The sequence below is a fragment of the Saimiri boliviensis genome, chromosome 6 (genome assembly GCF_048565385.1).
Source record: "Saimiri boliviensis isolate mSaiBol1 chromosome 6, mSaiBol1.pri, whole genome shotgun sequence".
Taxonomy (NCBI): Eukaryota; Metazoa; Chordata; class Mammalia; order Primates; family Cebidae; genus Saimiri; species Saimiri boliviensis.
Window position 1 is genome coordinate 99,700,355 of NC_133454.1, and position 20,787 is coordinate 99,721,141.

The 20,787-nt window shown below is 35.4% G+C and overlaps 1 protein-coding gene across 1 annotated transcript in view; it reads right to left on the bottom strand.

Moving 5' to 3' along the window:
- DCDC1 (doublecortin domain containing 1) overlaps positions 1-20,100 on the bottom strand; it is a 490,018-nt gene extending 469,918 nt beyond the window's left edge. Inside the window, 5 exon segments of the mRNA XM_010332310.2 lie at positions 1,071-1,233; positions 1,693-1,849; positions 3,096-3,365; positions 19,939-20,064; positions 20,066-20,100. Coding sequence (XP_010330612.2) covers positions 1,071-1,233; positions 1,693-1,849; positions 3,096-3,365; positions 19,939-20,064; positions 20,066-20,100 — 751 coding nt within the window.
- Between the last annotated feature and the right edge of the window lie 687 nt (positions 20,101-20,787).

The window sequence follows — 20,787 nt, forward strand, 5'->3', positions numbered from 1 at the left end:
ATATTTTCTACTGAATTCAAGAAATTGCTTATTTCCTGAAGATCAAATATTATTAAAAAGATACAAATCCTAGTACGATTTTATACAATAACATTAACAGAAGAAAGATTTTCATCACCTCATCTGTAATGAACTCCAGAATTACTTTCCTTCTACTTATGCAATTACTGCCTAGACTTGCCTTTGATTCACTAGCTTTAGAGAAGTTGCAGAAAAAATTACTTCTAATAAAGTATAAAAAGCATAGGAAAGTACAGCAGTTAGACATACTGAATTTTTATGGCAAAATCCTTATTCCTCATGTTATTTAAATGCGATTACCATATATAGCACTTGATATCAAACTCCGGCTACAACATGCTTGGGAGAATATTCTTAGAGAGTAGTGCTTTTATTTCACTCTTAAAATGTATTCCTTTCCACTGAAGAAAGAAAAATGCTATTTTGTTTTAAATTTTAGAAAATCTCCACATTTCTGAAATGTTGGAAGCAATTAACTTTTTGGAAAACCTTATCTGAAAATGTGTGTAGGATTATATTTTAAGGTAAAAAATAAATAAGCTGGAACATTTATTATGATAAATGTTATTAGGAGAATCATATGTATGTAAGAAATATATGTTCATTATTGGCCACATTTTCATAATCATGTTGATACCATCTGAAAAAAGATCAAGAGTGTAAATGAATAAATGATAGTTGAAACTTTGAACTATTTTCTGAGATAAGTCTAATGAATTATGTCTGTTGAGTGTCACAGAAACTAAACAGTAAATTCAATAATCTCTGATTTAATTTATTATATTTTCACCATTTAACCTCCTGCAGGCTCCCTAATGTCTATTCAGATCTATATTAAATTAAGCACCAATGCTAATGAAGGGCAATAAACGTGGCTGTCAGTGGATTTTTCTTTCATTAAGCACATTATCCTCTTACTGAGCTGTAAATGCGTAAACATTAGTTTTGTTAAACCATGCAAAAAAGACAGGATGAAAATCATTTTTTAATTGCATCCCTTAAGCAATTTACTATGTATTGGGGTAGGGTCTTTTTAAAATCTTTTTTACCTTTAATTTTTTTGAATGGATCTAAAAAGGGCTCTCCCGTTGAAACATAAACATCGGCTTCATGGGGTATGTCTTCAGGTTTGAGGGCTTCCTTGCCGTCTGCCAAGAACACTCGTCTTGCAGCCATGTTCAGATTCAGCTTTTCTGTGCACTCTTTCAGCAGCTAGAGGAAAGCAAGAAGTAAGACAAAGTGATTTATGACAAAGAAAGTAATATATTTCCCTCAAAACAAAACATTCTAATGATCAGAACAGAAACCCAATTGAGTCACTTGCCAAGTTTAGTAACTTGACCAATACAGTTATTTTCTAGCAGTTGAAAATACAGAAATAAAAGGTAAGTCACAGCATGAAGCATATCTTATTACTGACTAATTTTAATCTTTAAGTGATCTGTCATTTTAATAAAGGTATAATGCCATTGTATTTGTTTAATTAAATACACTATATATTAAATTTGTTTTAAAAAAGGAGTAAAATTCCTATGGAATCTATGTATATATAAGCAATCTGCAGATTCAGATTCTTAAAAAGAAAATATTAACAATAAGTTTATCACTTTTTATATTTTAAAGAGAGGAGGGAAAAAAATAAAGCACAGAAAACTTTGGAACACTAGTTACCAAGGTGATGGTTGGTACAGTAACTTTGGCAAAGACTGTTCTAGATCCATTTTTGTAAGCTGTTACTTTAATCACTCTTGGTTGAAGTTTGTGTCTTTGAGGCAATCTCTGCCAATTCTCGGCTGACCGAAATTTTAAAGAAGAGAATTCTGCAACCCTGAAGAAAAAGAAAAACAGAAAAATTGATACATGTAAAACTTTTAAATAAATTTTATCCTGGATTTTTTTAAACAGATATAAGAATTAAAGATTGTTGCTATGTATATAAGTATTCCCAACAAAACTGTTTATAGGATAAGATTGTCGTTACAGAGTAACACTGTCACTATTTAAATATTCAAAAAAATTTAAAACAGTGCTTGCCTAAACTGCTTACATAAAACATATATATCAGAATAAATGAATTTTTATCATTTTACTTATAAACCACAACACTCCTTTAAAAATATATATATATATGTAAAATATACAACTAAAAATTCTATACACATGTTATGTTCTGATAGCAAAAAATAGTAATATGGTCTTAACATCATGAAACAGCAAATGGCTAAGATTCTACCCAAGTTTTCATGTTGATCAAAGTTCTTTAATATTTTGAAAAATGATTTGAAATTCAAAAAGATTTTATTTTAAAATTTTATTCCAAGGTTAATTGTATTGCTCTAATTTCAAATTGTTTGGAAGTAGTAAAAGTGCAGATTTCTAAGTTTCATATTTGCACAAAACTAATTTTTGATCTTTATGATTTTTCTCAGCAAAAGTATGTGGTAAACTGACTAACACATCAAATTTTCTTCATAATTCTCTAACCAAGTTAATTCATAATGACACAGAAGCAAAGTAAACATTTTAAAATAAAAATGTCACATAAATTAAAAACACAACATATCCACATATTCAAACATCTGAAAATAGTGAGGTATTAGTTTCTTGGCTTTATTTTTGTTTTTACCAATGTTTTCTTCTGTCTATGAACTCTTTTGTTAACAGTTTATGATAACAATCCTGATGTGAAAACATATTTACAAAACAGTTTTATAATAATTTCATTTTACTCGATTCTGTTTCAAACTATTGGTTAAATATCAAAAGAAAGTATTTTTATCTTTAAATAAGTATCGTGTAAGCAAAAAGATTTCATGATCCTAGTCTGATTCTGCTTCAAATATTCTTTTCAGAGTTTCTGATTACTGAGGTTGAAGTGTATCTCGTATTTCCCATAGTGTAATTAACAACACTCTACTCTGGTGCTTTCAAAGAAAAAAACAAAACAAAACAAAAAACTCTAGAGCTGTGTTATATTTTAATGTCTGAGATAGTCAATTGAAATATTATAAATTCTATTCAAAGGAAAGAACTTCAACAGCAGGTTAAAAAGAACAGAGAATAGCTTTGATTACCTCAATTGACCCACTGGAGCACTGACAGGTCTGTTTCTCTTGGATGCTGATATAAAACAAGAATTGTTTTTACTGTTTGATTTGTAGCTCTGTAGGTCTGATATTTCATCATGGCTGTGATCTGATGCTGTTTGATGTGTAGAGCAGTCTTGAAGTCCTGACCCTTCTGATACTGCTGCTGAATGCACAAGTCTGTTGGGGCCAAACTGAGGCTGCAAATAATCATCAGTAGTTTTAATAACTGCTTTTTCCTGGGATGACATAAACTCTCTGGAAGAAACAATGCATGGAAGAATACAATTAATTGATTTGTAATCATTTATTAACAAATACCACATAATAACAAGTTGTATGCTATGTGCTACACAAAATACTACACATTTAGCCATTATTTTGTTTAATGCCTACAATATTCCTGGGAGTGTGTATTATTTTTATTCCCATTTTACACATTTAAGAAATTGAGGCTCAGTGAGATTAATTAATTTGCCCAATGTCACATAATCAATAACTGTCAGGGTGGGAATTTGAACCCAAGCCTATCCCAAAACAAAACCCACATTCATAACCATTAAGGTTCATTGCTTGACTTAATTCAACCCAAAGGAAGCTTGCATAATGTTTAAAACAATTTAAGTAAATTTTTAAAATTCTTAGGTCCACTTTATTTCCTAATAATTAACACTCTGCTGTTAAAAAGATGTGGGTCCTAGTCTAAAGAAACTTGCAAACCATCTCCCAATAAAGAATATTTTTTTTCCTTTTTTTTTAAATTGCATTTTTAGGTTTGGGGGTACATGTGAAGAACATGCAAGATAGTTGCATAGGTACACACATGGCAGTGTGATTTGCTGCCTTCCTCCCCCTCACCTATATCTGGCATTTCTCCCCAACTCCCCACCCCTCACTCCCCAACTCCCCACCCCTATATCCCTCCCCAACTCCCCACCCCTCACTGTCCCTCCCCTATTTCCCCCCAACAGACCCCAATGTGTAGTGCTCCCCTCCCTGTGTCCATGTGTTCTCATTGTTCAACACCCGCCTATGAATGAGAACATGCAGTGTTTGATTTTCTGCTCTTGTGTTAAATAAACTGAAACTGAGTAGGTATTAACTTTAAGATAAAAAGAATTCTTGAAGGCCATTTTAGGATGGGTGGGAATAAAGTTGGTAAGGCTTCACAGCAGCCTGGAGATTAGCATCACTAACTCATCTTGGTTTCTTCAGGACTGTCCCGGTCACTGATGGTCACACATTCCAGGAAATCCCTCAGTCTCAGACAAACTAGGATAGTTGGTCACCCTACTGGTATTTAGGCTGTAAGAGTAGTATCTGGATGAACTATGATATGTGAACAGGGGACCACATGACCTGGAATAATATATTAATCTATGCAGACACAAAGTTAGGCAGATGGATTGGTATAGAATGTACTGATATGATAAAAATAATACATGTTTCAACATATTTGCAAATATTGAGCTGTGTGATGATCAGGCATAGAGGATAGTCAGGTTCCATGTATTACTGTAATTAGAAGTATCTTTGCACAAACCAAATCTGCTTCTTTCCAATTTGTTCATTCCTTAACAGTTATTGCATAATATAACCCCCCAAACACACCCCCAATTGTAAATTAACATATGTTCAGTGTCAAAAGCTCAGCAGAGACAGCCTCTCCTCCAAATCTTTGACATCCACAAATGTCATTATAATCACAATTGTTTCTTCTGGCCTATCCTCTTTATGCTCACAAAAGAGTAAAATGGTCAATTATTTCCTTTGAAAAAATGAATGGTAGTCACATGTCACAGGGAAAATAGATGTTCGTGTGTGTGTGTGTGTGTGTGTGTGTGTGTGTGTGTGTGTGTGTGTGTATGTGCACGCGTATATGTGTGTTGATGCAGCAGACCAAGGAGAACTACGCAGGAATTCAAGCAGTTGTATTCTGCTGTTGTTGTTTTCACATGCTTCTATCCAAGTCTGCCCTAGACTGAGTATAGTACTGGGGAGAGGAGTGGCCTTCCCTACACTCTGAAGTTCCAACCAGGTTCAAAACTGTGGCAAACAGAGCCTTGAAAGGGTCTTTGGACTCTAGCTCTGGGAAAGGTGGGACCTCCCTTCGGACCCCCTAAGTTACTCAGATTTTGGTAACAGTGGTGAGTGATGGCTTATGGTAGCAGTTATTTCAAACTGGCAGTGTTTCTGCAGTAACAGTAATGGAGCTTCACATGGTCATCAAGCTCTTCAACCTGAGGGAAGAACAGTAAACAGCCAAGTGAAAGAATCACAGCTCTCATATAGTTCCCAGTTTCCAATAAACAGTTACTTGAAGAGAAGATTCCCATATTTTTTTAAATGGAATTCCCTACTTAAAAGCAGAATAAGTTGTCTTTTAAATGAAGTATTTTGTTCATTGTAAAATATTCTTATAAATATGCTAATGATTTTAATATAATACATTATTCCACCATCATAAGGCAAAAAGTTTTTTATTTTTTGATATTCTGAAGTTTTAATCATGTTATATCTTCAACCCCATTGCCTTCTGACTTAACACTGTTTTGTAACAGTATTTTGTAATATTATTCATGTTGCTCTATCATCTTTAGGGATTTTGCTGGAATGTAATATTTTATCAACTATATTGATATAGCCCTCTTCTACCTAGTTATGCATATGTTATATATCATTTTTGTTACACATATCTTGCTGGTCTTCTGGTAACAGCACTTGCATTATTTCAGGAATGCAAATTCTTCCAAACTCCACATGATCCTGATTGGGTTAGGACAATAGATTATAGGAGACAGGAGATTTACCCAGTGAATGGTAGAAATAATTACATTTAAATATATGGTTCAACTATGTATTTATTTATTATCTAGTTTTCTCTAGTAATTTATATTTAAAAGTGGGAGAAGGGTTAGTTTTTCATGTTAAACAGTTAATATTGCTGGGCACTGTGGCAATGCCTATAATCCAAACACTTTGGGAGGCTAAGGAAGGCAGATCACCTGAGGTCAGGAGTTCGAGATCAGCTTTGTGAACATACAAAATACACAAAAATTAGCCTGGCATGGTGGCAGATGCCTGTAATCCCAGATACTCTGGAGGCTGAGGCAGGAGAATCGCTTGAACCTGGGAGGCGGAGGTTGCATTGAGCCCAGATTGCACCACTGCACACTCCAGGCCGGGTAGCAGAGCAAGACTCCATGTCAAAAAAAAAAAAAAATGCTAATATTATTCATCCACTATAAATAGTCTTCAGCTTTGATTTGTTTTCCAACATTGATGACGGATTTTCAGTATTTTTTTTTTTAAGACAGAGTCTCACTCTGTTACCCAGGCTAGAGTGCAGTGGTGTGATCTCAGCTCACTGCAACCTCTGCCTCCCAGGTTCAAGCAATTCTCCTGCCTCAGCCTCCCGAGTAGCTGGGACTACAGGCATGTACTACCACATCCAGCTAATTTTTATTGTATTCTTAGTAAGAGATGGAGTTTCACTGTTAGCCAGGATGGTCTCCATCTCTTGATCTCATGACCTGCCTGCCTTGGCCTCCCAAAGTGCTGGTATTACAGGTGTGAGCCACCGCACCTGGCCTCAGTAGTTCTTACACACTCTCAAACTCACCTTTTTAATAACAATTGACATGTGTTTCATAGCTGTTAGGTGTTGGAGAGGATGATCACATACCCTTGCAAAGCCAACTTGTCCCACATGAGAATTAAACCCACATAGTTGGTTTATGAAATTGGTGCTGGAACGAAGGGAGTTAGGTTCATTTAGCTTTGAAGAAACAGAGAGGCACACTTAGGTTTCAAGTGATAAGGCTTAGTATGAAGATATATAGAAAGTTAAAAAAGTAAATAAAACCACTCCTGCACGGCACAAAGAGAGCTGGAAGGCCATTCATGGCTGAAGATACACTAGTGACTTAATTCAAGCAGACTCCATGGTTTTTGACTCAGCACCTCCTATCTCCTGTATCGACCTGCCTCTTCATACATCATTATTTTCTGATTTACCTCTAAACCTCCTCCTCTTTCCTCATGACTTCTGCTAACTTCCTCTATGTCTCTTCATTTCTATGCTAAATTGCTTTCTTCAGTCTCTGTCTACTAGATGACTTACATTCAAATTCCTCAAAGAGTTTAATTTCATCACTACCCAGGATAGGACACCCCTGTTGGGTAGAACTCTTATGCCAGGCAATCTCATGTTACTGGCAAGCCTGCATATGGGAAAGTACCCATCAGTGGCCCAGCTAGAGATAGGACAGCAGGATACACCCTGGAGGTACACAGGAGGTAGGGTAATATGGGCTCTCAGTGCCTCCCAAACAAGGAAAACATAATTGGCAGGGAACTTGCATGGTCTGTCTGGTATATTAAGATGAGTAGAGACACTATGTACTGATTGATTTAAAAAGTATTCACTAAAATACATAATATAATTTAAATTTCTGCCAGTTTCAATGAAACAACTGCTGAAATAGTGCTCTGATTCTTGTCATTATTTTAACATTAGTCGTTCATTTCTAATCACAGATGACTATAAGAATATAGTACCATGATTGCAAGCCCAGTCTCTGGACCATCTGGCTCAATAGTCTATTGTCAATGTTGCCCCAAAGGGATGTGGGTCAAAAGGAAGGATCAGGTTCCTTGACAGCCCTAAAGATGGCAATCTTGAGGGTGAAGAATTTAACATAAACAACTGCCAGCATGATAACCTGATCATCATATTACACGACTTTATTACATCCTCGAAATCCACCCCATTTATTTCCGAGAGTCCTCAAAGTGGTACATTATAAATTTATAAAAGTATCTCCTACATCCCTAAAAAAATATGTTGGTATATTTAGAAGACCCCATCATCTCAGCCCAAAACCTCCTTAAACTGAAAAGCAACTTCAGCAAAGTCTGAGGATATGAAATCAATGTACAAAAATCACAAGCATTCCTATACACCAATAACAGACTTAAAGAGCCAAATCAAGAGTGAATTCCCATTCACAATTGCTACAAAGAGAATAAAATACCTAGGAACACAATTAACAAAGAATGTAAAGGACCTCTTCAAGGAGAACTACAAACCACTGCTCAACGAAATAAGAGAAGACACAAACAGATGGAAAAACATTCCATGTTCATGGTTAGGAAGAATCAATATGATGAAAATGGCCGTACTGCTCAAAGTAATTTACAGATTCAATGCTGTCCCCATTAAGCTACCAATGATCTTCATAGAACTGGAAAAAACACCTTAAACTTCGTATGAAACCAAAATAGAGCCCACATAGCCAAGACAATCCTAAGCAAAAAGAACAGAGCTGGAGGCATCAGGCTACCGGACTTCAAACTATACTACAAGGCTACAGTAATCAAAACAGCATGGTACTGGTACCAAAACAGAGATATAAACCAATGGAACAGAACAGATGCCTCAGAGGCAACGGCACACATCTACAACCATCCAATCTTTGACAAACCTGACAAAAACAAGCAATGGGGAAAGGATTCCCTGTGCAATAAATGGTATGGGGAAAACTGGCTAGCAGTGTGCAGAAAGCAGAAACTGGACCCCTTCCTGACACCTTACACCAAAATTAACTCCAGATGGATTAAAGATTTAAACGTAAGACCTAACACCATAAAAACCCTAGAGGAAAACCTAGACAAAACCATTCAGGACATAGGCATAGGCAAGGACTTCATGACTAAAACACCAAAAGCATTGGCAACAGAAGCCAAAATAGACAAATAGGATATCATTAAACTCCAGAGCTTCTGTACAGCAAAAGAAACAATCATTAGAATGAACCAGCAACCAATAGAATGGGAAAAAATTTTTGCAATCTACCCATCTGACAAAGGGCGTATATCCAGAATCTACAAAGAACTAAAACAGATTTACAAGAAAAAATCAAACAAACCCATTCAAAAGTGGGTGAAGGATATGAACAGACACTTTTCAAAAGAAGACATATAGGAGGCCAACAAACATATGACAAAAATGCTTATCCTCACTGGCCATTAGAGAAATGCAAATCAAAACCACATTGAGATACCATCTCATGCCAGTTAGAATGGCAATTATTAAAAAATCTGGAGACAACAGGTTGGGGAGAGATAACATGGGGAGAAATGCCAGATATAGGTAATGGGGGGATGGAGGTAGCAAACCACCTTGCCATGTATGTGCCTATGCAACAATCCTGCATGATGTGCACATGTACCCCAGAACCTAAAGTACAATTAAAAAAATGTTGGTAAGAGTCATAGCTGTTTCCACTCTTTCCTCACTGCCTCTTGCTGCCACTGCATGTCACAAGAACAATGAGGTCTATGCCAAGGTGATAACTCAGAGTGTTCACAAAGACTCCAGTGCTTGTGGCCAGAACAGTCTAGTACAGGAATAATGAAAAGAAACTCCTCTCCAACCCTGTCCTAGTAAGTTACCTAAACTCTGAAGCAGCTCAACTTGTGGGTAGAGCCCCAAGGAGTCTTCTTTGAACAGTTCCATTAGCTTTGGCCCTTACTTGCCCAATTACAGGGACTCTCATCCAGGCCAGGCAAGTTATAAATTGTATATCATGCCCTCCATATTGATAATGATAGTAACAATATTAATAGCTAATGCCTATATAGCATTTATGCCAGTCACTGTTCTAAGTACTTTATATATATTTATCATTTAATTTTCACAACAGCCCTATATTATCATTCCCCTTTTATAGATGAGTAAACCAAGGACTTACGGTGTTTGAACTTATATCTACAATCTTACTGTGATGGTTAATTTTATGTATCAACTTAACTAGGCAATAGGATGTCCATATATCTGAGGAAACATTATTTCCGGGTGTGTCTGTGAGGATGTTTCCAGAAGAGATTAGCATTTGAACTGGTAGATCAAGTAAAGCAGATGGCTCTCCCCAGGGCAAGTAGGCATCATTCAATCTGTTGAGGGCCTGATTAAACCAAAAAGGCAAAGAAGGTTGGAATCTGGCTTCCTCTGCCTTACTGCTTCAGCTGGGACATAAATCTTCTCCTGTTCTGGTCACTCTTGTTTCTCAGGCCTTCAGACTCAGATTGGAAACTACACGAATACTCCTCTGTCTCTCAGGCCTCTGAACCACACCACTGGTTTTCCTGGGTCTCCAGCTTGTAGATGGCTAATCATGGGACTTCACAGCCTCCAAAATTGAGTGACCCAATATCATAGCCTATGTATATATAATATGCAGTATATGGGCTGGGCATGGTGGCTTATGCTTGTAATCCCAGCACCTTGGGAAGCTGAGGTGAGAAGATTGCTTGAAATAGGGAGTTTGAGATCAGCCTGGGTAAAATAGCGAGACCTCATCTCTAAAAAAAATTACAATAAATCTTAAAATCAAATAAATTTTTTAAAGTATAAATTTCAAAATAAAATAAAGTATTATAACCTATTGATTCTGTTTTTCTGGAGAACCCTAATACATTTGCTATTTGTTTTCTGTTTTACCTATCTGTTCTATGTTCCTTTTCACTTCTTTCTTATCTTCGTTTAGACTAAAAAATAATTTTCCATTATTTCATTTCCCCCTCTATTAGGTTGTACATTATACATTTAACTTTATTTTTTACTGGTTACACTACCCATTACAATATGAATACTTGTCCTATTAAAGTTTAACATAATTACTTATTATTTTCTAGATAATGCACAAGCCTTAGAACACATTATATCTGTTTATTATTGCTTCCTAGGGCTGATGAACAATACCTTTATTCCAATTTTCATGAATAGATGTATCTGTCTTTCAGGGGTCCTGGCTTTATGCAGGGAACCCAGCTCCAAAATCTTCCTCGCTTGAGCTTGAGGTTTTGCATCCTGTCCTTCCCGTGCTTCTTAAGAACAATTAATTATATACCATTTACATTATAATTTCTTTTAAGATCTACATTTTTAAAATCTACATTAAGATCTATACAGCTATCTTTTCTAAAATTCAGTAGGTTGTATGATTGTTTTGCTGAATTCTGTCTTTTTCAACTGATACTCAACTTAATTTAGTGCTGGGATCACTTTCATTTATTGGCCCATTATGTAGTCTCCATGAACAGGTATAGTTCCTTTCCATGTGGATTCCTAAACTAATTGTTACAGAAAATGGCCTTTTGACCTGGAACCAACCCAAACACCCATTGACGATAGACTGGACAGGGAAAATGTGGCACATATACACCATGAAATATTATGCAGCCATCAAAAACGATGAGTTCGTGTCCTTTGTAGGGATATGGATGAACCTGGAAACCATCATTCTCAGCAAACTGACACAAGTAACAGAAAATCAAACACCGCATGTTCTCACTCATAGGTGGGTGTTGAACAATGAGAACACATGGACACAGGGAGGGGAGCATCACACACTGAGGTCTGTTGGGGAGTAAAAGGGGAGGGTCAGCGTGGGGTGGGGAGTTGGGGAGAGATAGCATGGGAGAAATGCCAGATATAGGTGAGAGGGAGGAAGGCAGCAAATCACACTGCCATGTGGGTACCTATGCAAAAATCTTGCATGTTCTTCACATGTACCCCCAAACCTAAAATGCAATTAAAAAAAAAAAAGAAAATGGTCTTTTGTCCAAAAACAAAAAAGAAAAACCCCTCACCTTCTCCTCACCTACTATTGAGATTTTCTTTTTTTTTTTTTTTGAGACGGAGTTTCGCTCTTGGTAACCAGGCTGGAGTGCAATGGCGCAATCTCGGCTCACCGCAACCTCCGCCTCCTGGGTTCAGGCAATTCTCCTGCCTCAGCCTCCTGAGTAGCTGGGATTACAGGCACACACCACCATGCCCAGCTAATTTTTTAGATTTTTAGTAGAGACAGGGTTTCACTATGTTGACCAGGATGGTCTCGATCTCTTGACCTCGTGATCCACCCGCCTCGGCCTCCCAAAGTGCTGGGATTACAGGCTTGAGCCACCGCGCCCGGCACGAGATTTTCTATAATATTCTGGAACCTGGGCTAGTTGTATAACATAATTTTTCTTTTAAATATTTCTTTGTCAGTCTGATCATCTTGTCCTGGAAGTGCGTATGGAGACTGCAAATTTTCCATTACACCTGTAAATAACTCACATATAAACAGACAAAGTAACTCCTTCTTCAGTACGATTTCTATGCCAACCCCATATGAAGGAATGTGTCTCTTCCCTGTGCATCCACACCTGCCCTGGAATGTCTGATAGCTGGAATTACTATATCTCATCGGTTATTTCCTATCATATAAAATGCTAGCTCTTAATTTCTGTCAAATATTTCAGTTTATCATTGTATTATTTAAGCTTTTGCCATGATATAGAAACATTCTTTTTAAGCCTGAAGTTTAAATTCCACTGAATTGGATTAATACAAGAACATTAATCATATTACTTCATAAGTATACTTCCTTTAAAAATCTATTTATATATCTACCTATCTACCTACCACTTACTTCTCCATCCATTATTAGTTTTCTGTTAATGTACAACAAACTACCACAAACTTAGTGGCTTAAAATAACATCTGTTTATTACCACACTATTTCTGTAGGTCCAGAGTCTGAGGAAAGCTTAGCTGGATCCTCTGTTCAGGATATCACAGAGCTGAAATCAAGGAATCAGCTGGGGCTGCAGTCTCAGCTGATGCTCAGGGTCCTCTTCCAAGCTCATTCAGGTTGTTGCCAGAATTCAGTTCTTAAACAGCTATAGAACTCATACTAACTATCATATTTTTTTGAGGCCAGCAATAGCTTAGCTTTCTAAGTTCTCTATAATCTCTATCATTTAAGAGTTCATCTGATTAGGTCAGGCACATCCAGAATAATCTCACTTTTAATTAACTTAAAGATAACTGATTATGTGGCTTAACAACATCTGCAAAAATCTTTTCTCTTTAGCCATATAATGAAACCTAACCTGATGGTGATATTACATTATATTTACAGTTCCTACAGATCTTAAACATCGTGGGATTCACAACCCCCTTGATATTTCAGGGTAGCATGTAATTACACTTACTCTCTGAAATTTTCATTAAATCTAGTTTACAAATTTTTGCTTCATAAAGCAACAACTAAGTAATCTTTAAGGCCTAAAAATATAAGAAAATATTATTAGGAAGGCGTACAGGAAAAAAAAGGTAAGTTAGACCATAAGAATTAAGGAGATGACTACAGATTAGACAAGAACAATTTTCTCGTCATTGCCTCTTTTTAATGTCATTAGTAAACCTTAGTGACTTTTTATAGGAATTTGAAGAAAACTCCTAGTAAAATCATACTTCTTGGTCTCACATTCAACAATTTTTACCAGTGGTGCTGCTCATTACTTCCCTGTATTATCTCTCAGGTATAACTGCACCGCATTGCCTTCCACAGTTCTTATCTGCATACCTTTTTACCAATAGTGTTCACTCAGCTAATCTGTACCTATTACTGTATTCCTTTCAAGAAGTAAATATTTAATAAATGTTAATCTCAATTTAAAACTCAATTTTCTAGAATCACTTTCACAATAACATTAACTGTCAGGTGAAAGAACTACTAAATAGTTTCACATATAAATTTATAATTACTGATCATGATTAACTGCAAAGGAAAAGCCATGGTTACTGAAGGAAAAAATTCCAAGAGTTAGGGTCATAGAAAAGGCCTCACCAAAACTGTTCAGGATGACAAGACACATGAGAGAAGTTAATCCCACCAGATCCTAGTTATTCCTTATTCCAAATCATTTCCCCAGGCCCTGTGAATAAACCGATGTCCTGTTTTGCATATTGTCATGTTTGCTTTGTTATCTGTTATGTGGTATCAGATGATTTCAGATCCCACTCTGCAAGAGTAAGATCCTTGTTTTACATCTGCTACATTTCCACAGGAACTCAACCAGTGGTCGATACACAAGAATTATTCTTTGGTAATTATGACATTATGCAAAAATGTATCAAAAATGCCCCTGAAAAGAAACAAACACTATTTAAGAAATAAAATATAAGAAAGCTGAAGCCAAGAGTTATGTCAGGTAATGTTGATTATTTATGTAAGTCATTTCCCCCATTTCTTCTTAGATAAAGTATCAGTTATTTTTAAGAATTCATCTTCCTTACATGCCCATGGAAAGTATCCTATGAGTAATCCTATCAGCTCCACCAAGTATATCTTCAATGGTCTAAAGCCAATGATGGTAATTTCATTTTCCTTTACCTTGGCAGGTTAAGTAATCAGCTTGTGATCTAATTTTGGCCAATGAGACATGAGAAGTCTTTTAGAGAAAGGTTTTTTGCCCTAATGAAAAAGAGATATACGTGATCAAACATCTATCTTCTTTACTCGGACATTGTAGAGTGAACATGTGATGAGCCATCTTGCAAGCAGGAGGGGTCAAGCCAAAGGATCTAGCCAATATTCTGAGGATGGCAGAGGGAAAGACACAATGAGCCAGACTTTTTGATAACACTGCTGAACTGCTGAATTTAACCCTAAAACTGCTCTGTCTCTGAATTCTTCTTATGTGAGATAATGAATGTTCCTCATTTTTAAAGTCACTTTCAGTTGAATTTTGTTACTTTTCACTGATAGTGGCCTAACTTACACGATCAACTTTCCACTACTGCACTAAATATAATGGACATGTAATATAATCAATAATCTGAATTACTTTTGCTTTTAGCTTTATTGAACACCTTTACTAATATTGAATTAACTTCATAATAACATAAAATATAAACTATCTGCTATTTTCTAAAAATTCTATTTTAATCAGAAATATTTCACCAGAAATTTCAGCATAAGCATAAAATGACACGGAATTTTTACTTTCCCTCTTGTTGAAACACAAAACATCCTTGCTAAGTTTAGATTTCTATGGCATAAATTTGCATGTGGCTAATAATTCTATTCTTAAGCAGGAAATGTGGCTACTTTGACAGACTGTGGCTCAAAAACAAACATGCAGGTCTAAGTTATCACACAATTTGGATATGAATTCAACAGCAGGATAATGAAATGACAGTTGCCAGAAATTTGTACTTGCTGTCATTTCATACCAGTGTTACCTGTCAAAATGTCTCTTTTTCTTATACAGAAGCCATAGAATTTTTATAGATAGCAATTACTTACAATATGAAATGCAGTACATCAAATCTAACAACCACTCTTTAGCCCTTCATTATTTGGTAGTCTCTTTGTTAAATGTAGTCAACCATTTTCTTCTAAATTATTTATTTATACTGTATATTTGACAAGCATATATTTCTTGCCTTATATTTTTATGGCATTTAAACCTTCCTAAAGAGTTTTATTTAATATTATCATTTGTAAAACTTATCTTTATTATAGTACCATTTTAATGGTAATTAAGCTCTCTAATTGAAATATATACAAATAAAATATAAACATAAAGGAGAATGGCCATAAGTATGTTGAATAATGAATCATCAGTTTAAAATACTGGAAAGCAACCAATAAAAGAAATAACCCCACTTAGGTTTGGTGAATGTAAGCTTTTATAAAATCTCTTGAGTACAAAATGCACAAAGATTTTATAAAACTTCATCTTGCCCTTTCCCCAACTTGCCTAAACTTCCAAAGATACAAATAACTTTCTCTAATTGCTAGATTCTCTGATAAAATATAATTTAAACATCATAGAAAATTAATAATAATAGTAAGAAATTCCCCGCAGGTTTTATTTCCAATTCCAGAAGAAAGCGTAATTCTAATTTGGCCTAAAAATATTTATAAGGGTTTTCCAATTGCAGAGCAATTTCAGGGTATTTTATTTTCAGGATACATTATTACAACACATAACAAATTTTCATGTGCAACTCAATGATTGAATAATAACCAAAATGTTATGTTCAGACTACATATATACTACCTAGAAGATATTCAACAAATGTTTATTAAGTTAAACTTACTTACTTTTGCAGAAGAAAAACTTCTAAAGAACAATTTCCAAGATTTGTAAAGACACATCTCAGCATAGCACTGAGGGTATAAATTATTTCACCCAAAAGGAAAAAGTGGGGTTTTTTTTTTTTTTGCTTGTGTAGAAGTATACAGAAATAAAAATAAGGCACATGTAAAATTTAAAATGGGGGGGGGTTATAAATATTATATACAACTTTTCCAGAAGAAAGTTAAATTTTCAGAAAGAAACAATGATCTAGTTTTTTAATATTTTATAAATAAAATATTATATTTATGTGTAGATCTGCAGAGATTTTTAAAGACTTGAAGGAAAAAAATCTGGAAAAAATTTTGAACTGAATAAAGTATAATTTGTGGGGTAGCAGGCATCTAAAACAGTAAAGGTGTTACCATGCTTCATTCCCTGCTGCTGTTTCCTTCTCACTCCCTTCTGCCACCTGTTCCATGGTGGGAAGCAACAGTTCATTTTTGGAATGATGAAGTTGCTAAACTTAAACTGTCCATAGAAAAGGCAATATATCTACATGTTTACCTTTCAAAAAGGATCTAAGATTCATTCGAAGCAAAAGGTACCCAAGATAAATGACATTAAAAAGTGACTGAATACATTAGGTGGTTGTTAGTATCCTCAAAAGCAAAATTTGTCTGTGACAAAGTAGCCTAGATTACGTGCAACAAAAAACTGGTTAGCATTTGCTTTTTAAAAACCAATTTCAGTTCTCATTTAATTTACTAAAAGTAATTTTCCTCCTCAGGGAATTGTAAGAGTTGGTAATGTGCTGGGTTGCCAGCAGGATAAAAAATACTCTAACTTTCCACTATAAAAATCATTAAATCACATTCCTTAGATGATCATTGGCTGAAAATCATTAAAACAATATATTTTACATGTGAGATGGAAAAAATATATTCATTGTTTACAACATTCTCCTCATGTAAAAATGCAATTGTAATTTGGAGATCTTCCACTTCAGCACATGGAGTGCTGGATATGAATATGGTGAAATTGTGCTTGGATATCTGTTACTAATAAATAACTGATTCTGTTATCCATGTCTCCAAGGCTATTGCCCTATTCTGGGTCACCTGGGAATACATCAGACTACAGCTGGGCAAGACAAATTTACTATTGTACTACTTTCCTGGAAGTAGCCACAGAAATGAGGCTACACTTTTTTCAGTCACATGACCTCCAATTGGTGAATCATAAAATGTGAAGATGAAACCTTTGGTATAATAAGCTGAAAACATTTATAATGTTGTTGCTGATTTTCTTGTGAAGAGGCATGTCCTGGCACAGAGGTTGTCACTCTGTTACAAGCAAATGCAGCATGGAGTGACCGCAGAGGAAACACATGAACAGAGGGGAAAAGACTGGATAAGGTAAATATAATAAAAGTAAACTAACAGCATCAGATAATAACAAGAAAATAAAGTGGTCACTGTATGGCTACTTTGAATGGATTTAATATATATACACATATATATGTGTAGGCATATTTTGTAAAAAGTACAATGTATTAATTAATGAAGAAAAGCACAATCTCTGTGATATAAGTAGGAAAAATAAATTGACTTTAATAATCGTTTCTCATAAAAAGACCATAAAGATGGTAGAAGAAAGGTGGCAAGGAAAACAAGAAAGAGACAAAAGAAGTTTTAACCTCAATCAGGGGGAAAATATATTTACTCAAAGAGAAAATTGCCTCTCTCTGATAATCATATTAATACCAATAGCTCTTAGATTACCATTAGCCTTTATGAACTTGACCCCTTTCAGGTTGAAACTCATCATTTTCTTTTTCATGAAGGTAAAAGACCTCTGAGCACTGTCTACAGCTTTCCATTCGATGGCCAAGAAGAGGGTTACTTCATTTTCATGGTTTATCATAATCAAAGTTGATGGTAACAGGTAATACTGATAGAAAAGAAGTTAGGATTCAAACAAAGAAACAAAAGAAGCACATTGAAACAAAAACTATAAAAAACAGGCAGTAGAAAGTGCCACATGGGAAGAAAGACTAACATATGATGAAGAGGACAAATAAAGCCAGTATTAACCAGACTAACAAAGAAAGCAAATAAGAAAAAAGCAGGAACAGATTGAATAAATGAAAATATATTTAGCTTTACCAGAAAAAAAATTGAGTAGCCAAAAATGCACAAAAATAGTTAGAATAAAAAGTGAATGTATTACCATTTTGAAGTAGAAAATTGGAAAAAAAAAACTAAAGGCAAAAAATATACGTGCAAGAACACATTACATTATAATTGGCATTTGTATAAAGGAACATTTAATCCTATTTAGAAATTTTTTTTCTAATAAGTCTAATGAGTGACTTGTGTACCTACAATATAACACACAGGGAATTCATTTTTTAAAAAAGCTACACTGTATAAAGGATCTCAGACACTGCTAATATGCACTTATAGCTGAGAGGAATAAGGCAAAACAAAGATGAGCTGAAAGTCAAAGTTTCACTTTCATCTTAACCTAGTGACACACACACAAAAATAAACACTCAAAGTGGTCTAGGAAAGAAGTATAATCTAGCATTTCTATAAGGAGATTAACATAATCCTTAATTTATGAATAATTTGTTGATTTTCTTACAGTCTGTTTTCTATTTAACATAAAGACTATGGCATCACACTTAGCCAGTCAATAGTTTATCAATGTATAAAAAATACCTTTTAGTACTTTCACTTTTTTTGTTTTTGAGACAGTGTCTCACTCTGTTGCCCGAAAGCTGGAGTGCACTGGTGTGATCTCAGCTCACTGCAACCTCTGCCTTCTGAGTTCAAGTAATTCTTCTATCTCAGCCTCCCAAGTAGCTGGGACTACAGGTACGTGCCACCACACCCAGCTAATTTTTTTGTATTTTTAGTAAAGATGGGGTTTCACCATATTGGCCAGGCAGGTCTCAAACTCCTGACCTTGTGATCTGCCCACTTTAGCCTCCCAAAGTGCTGGGATTATAGGTGTGAGCCACTGTATCTAGACAGTTCTTTCACTTTCTAACAGAGTAAAAGTACAGAAATAATATCCCTGTCTCCTCTGCTTTATATTTCTGATAAATGCTGTAGTGTTAGATCCACTTGAGTTCATACCATACTTTCTTTACTTAATAGCTGTGTGAGCTTAGTCAAGTTAATAAACCTCTCTCTGCCTTTTCTTCCTCTTGGTAAAATGAAGATATTTAGACTACCATCTGTTTTATATTCCTGCTAGTGCTGTTTTGAGAGCAAAATTGATATAACGCAGGTTAAGTGCTCAGCATGGTGACTGGCACTTAACAAGTACTACCTGCCATTATCCTTATCATCATTATGCTACCTGTTCAAGTCAGATCCCAGAGATAATTTATGTTTATTGCATCATCTATATTTTTTTCTTCCGAAAAAGGAGAAAAAATGGAAGAGCTGTACCCTAAGCAACAACCTCCATGACTCAACACATCTCAAAATTACTTATTTATGTCACCTCTACTTGAACTTTCTGAGACAGAGTCTCACTCTGTCACCCAGGCTACAGCCAAGTAGCATAATCTCAGCTCACTGCAACCTCTGCCTTCCTGTATTCAACCATTTCTCCTGCCTCAGTCTCCTGAGTAGCTGGGATTACAGGTACCCATCACTATGGCCAGCTAATTTTTTTGTATTTTTAGTAGAGACGGGGGTTCACCATCGTTGGCCAAGCTGATCTCCAACTCCTGACCTCAAGTGATCCACCTTCCTTGGCATTCCCAAAGTGATGGGATTACAGGCAGGACCCACCTCACCCAGCCAAGACTGATTGAACATCTAAACTACTTTCTCTAAACACTTTGATCCCCTTCAGTATTCAGTTTAAGCTGCTGAAATAAGGTTCTTACCTTGGTAAATCATTGAAAATATATTTGTAAATTGGGTTTCTAGTATTCTCATCCAAGGTGCCTTCAGGGCTACTTCGCTGTAATACTTCCATTGTTTTAGTTCAGGGAGATAAAGAAGACTGAGAGTGCTTCTCTGTGATCTTCTGCTTCTATTTTTGCCATTTTCAGCTAAAAATGATAAAGAATGTTATTTAATTTTAAATGTAAAATCCTACATAGATTACAAATAGAGGCTGGGCATTAATCACAACTTACTTGTCATCATGTTATTCTAGACCATATAGCAATTATTAAATGTGAAATTCCCTTAGAAATTAACAGACAAGAGCCTAAAGAAAGAAAAATATATGAATCTAAGTCTATAATTGGTATAATACTGTTAATGTTTGCTATTTACTGGAAAACTGCTTACATAAATTACAAGTAGAATTACTGAAAAAGCACACCACAATTTTTTTTTGGTCTGTCCTTCATTCCTCTTTTTTGGAACTTACCTTCCTCCTGATTCTGTCTGTCAATTATGTGGCCTTGCCTTCAGACATGGAAATGAATGTCTACAAGGCTGGCCAATCAAAATTCCCTATTCTCCCACACACAGAGATTGGTAAATCAGAGTCCTGATGAAAAAAGCAAGCAGGGGTCTATTCTCCTGGATTGCTAACTTTCAGAAAAATGTAAACCTCCACCATTGAGATAAAGCCAAAAGAGATGAAAACAGACATAAGAAATGGAGAGAGATAGAAAGTGAGATTCCTGATGACAATATTTGAATCCCTGAAACTGGCTATTAAAAACAACCACCTCTTTAGTTTCTTATGTACATAAGTCAACAATTTCCTTGCTTTGTTT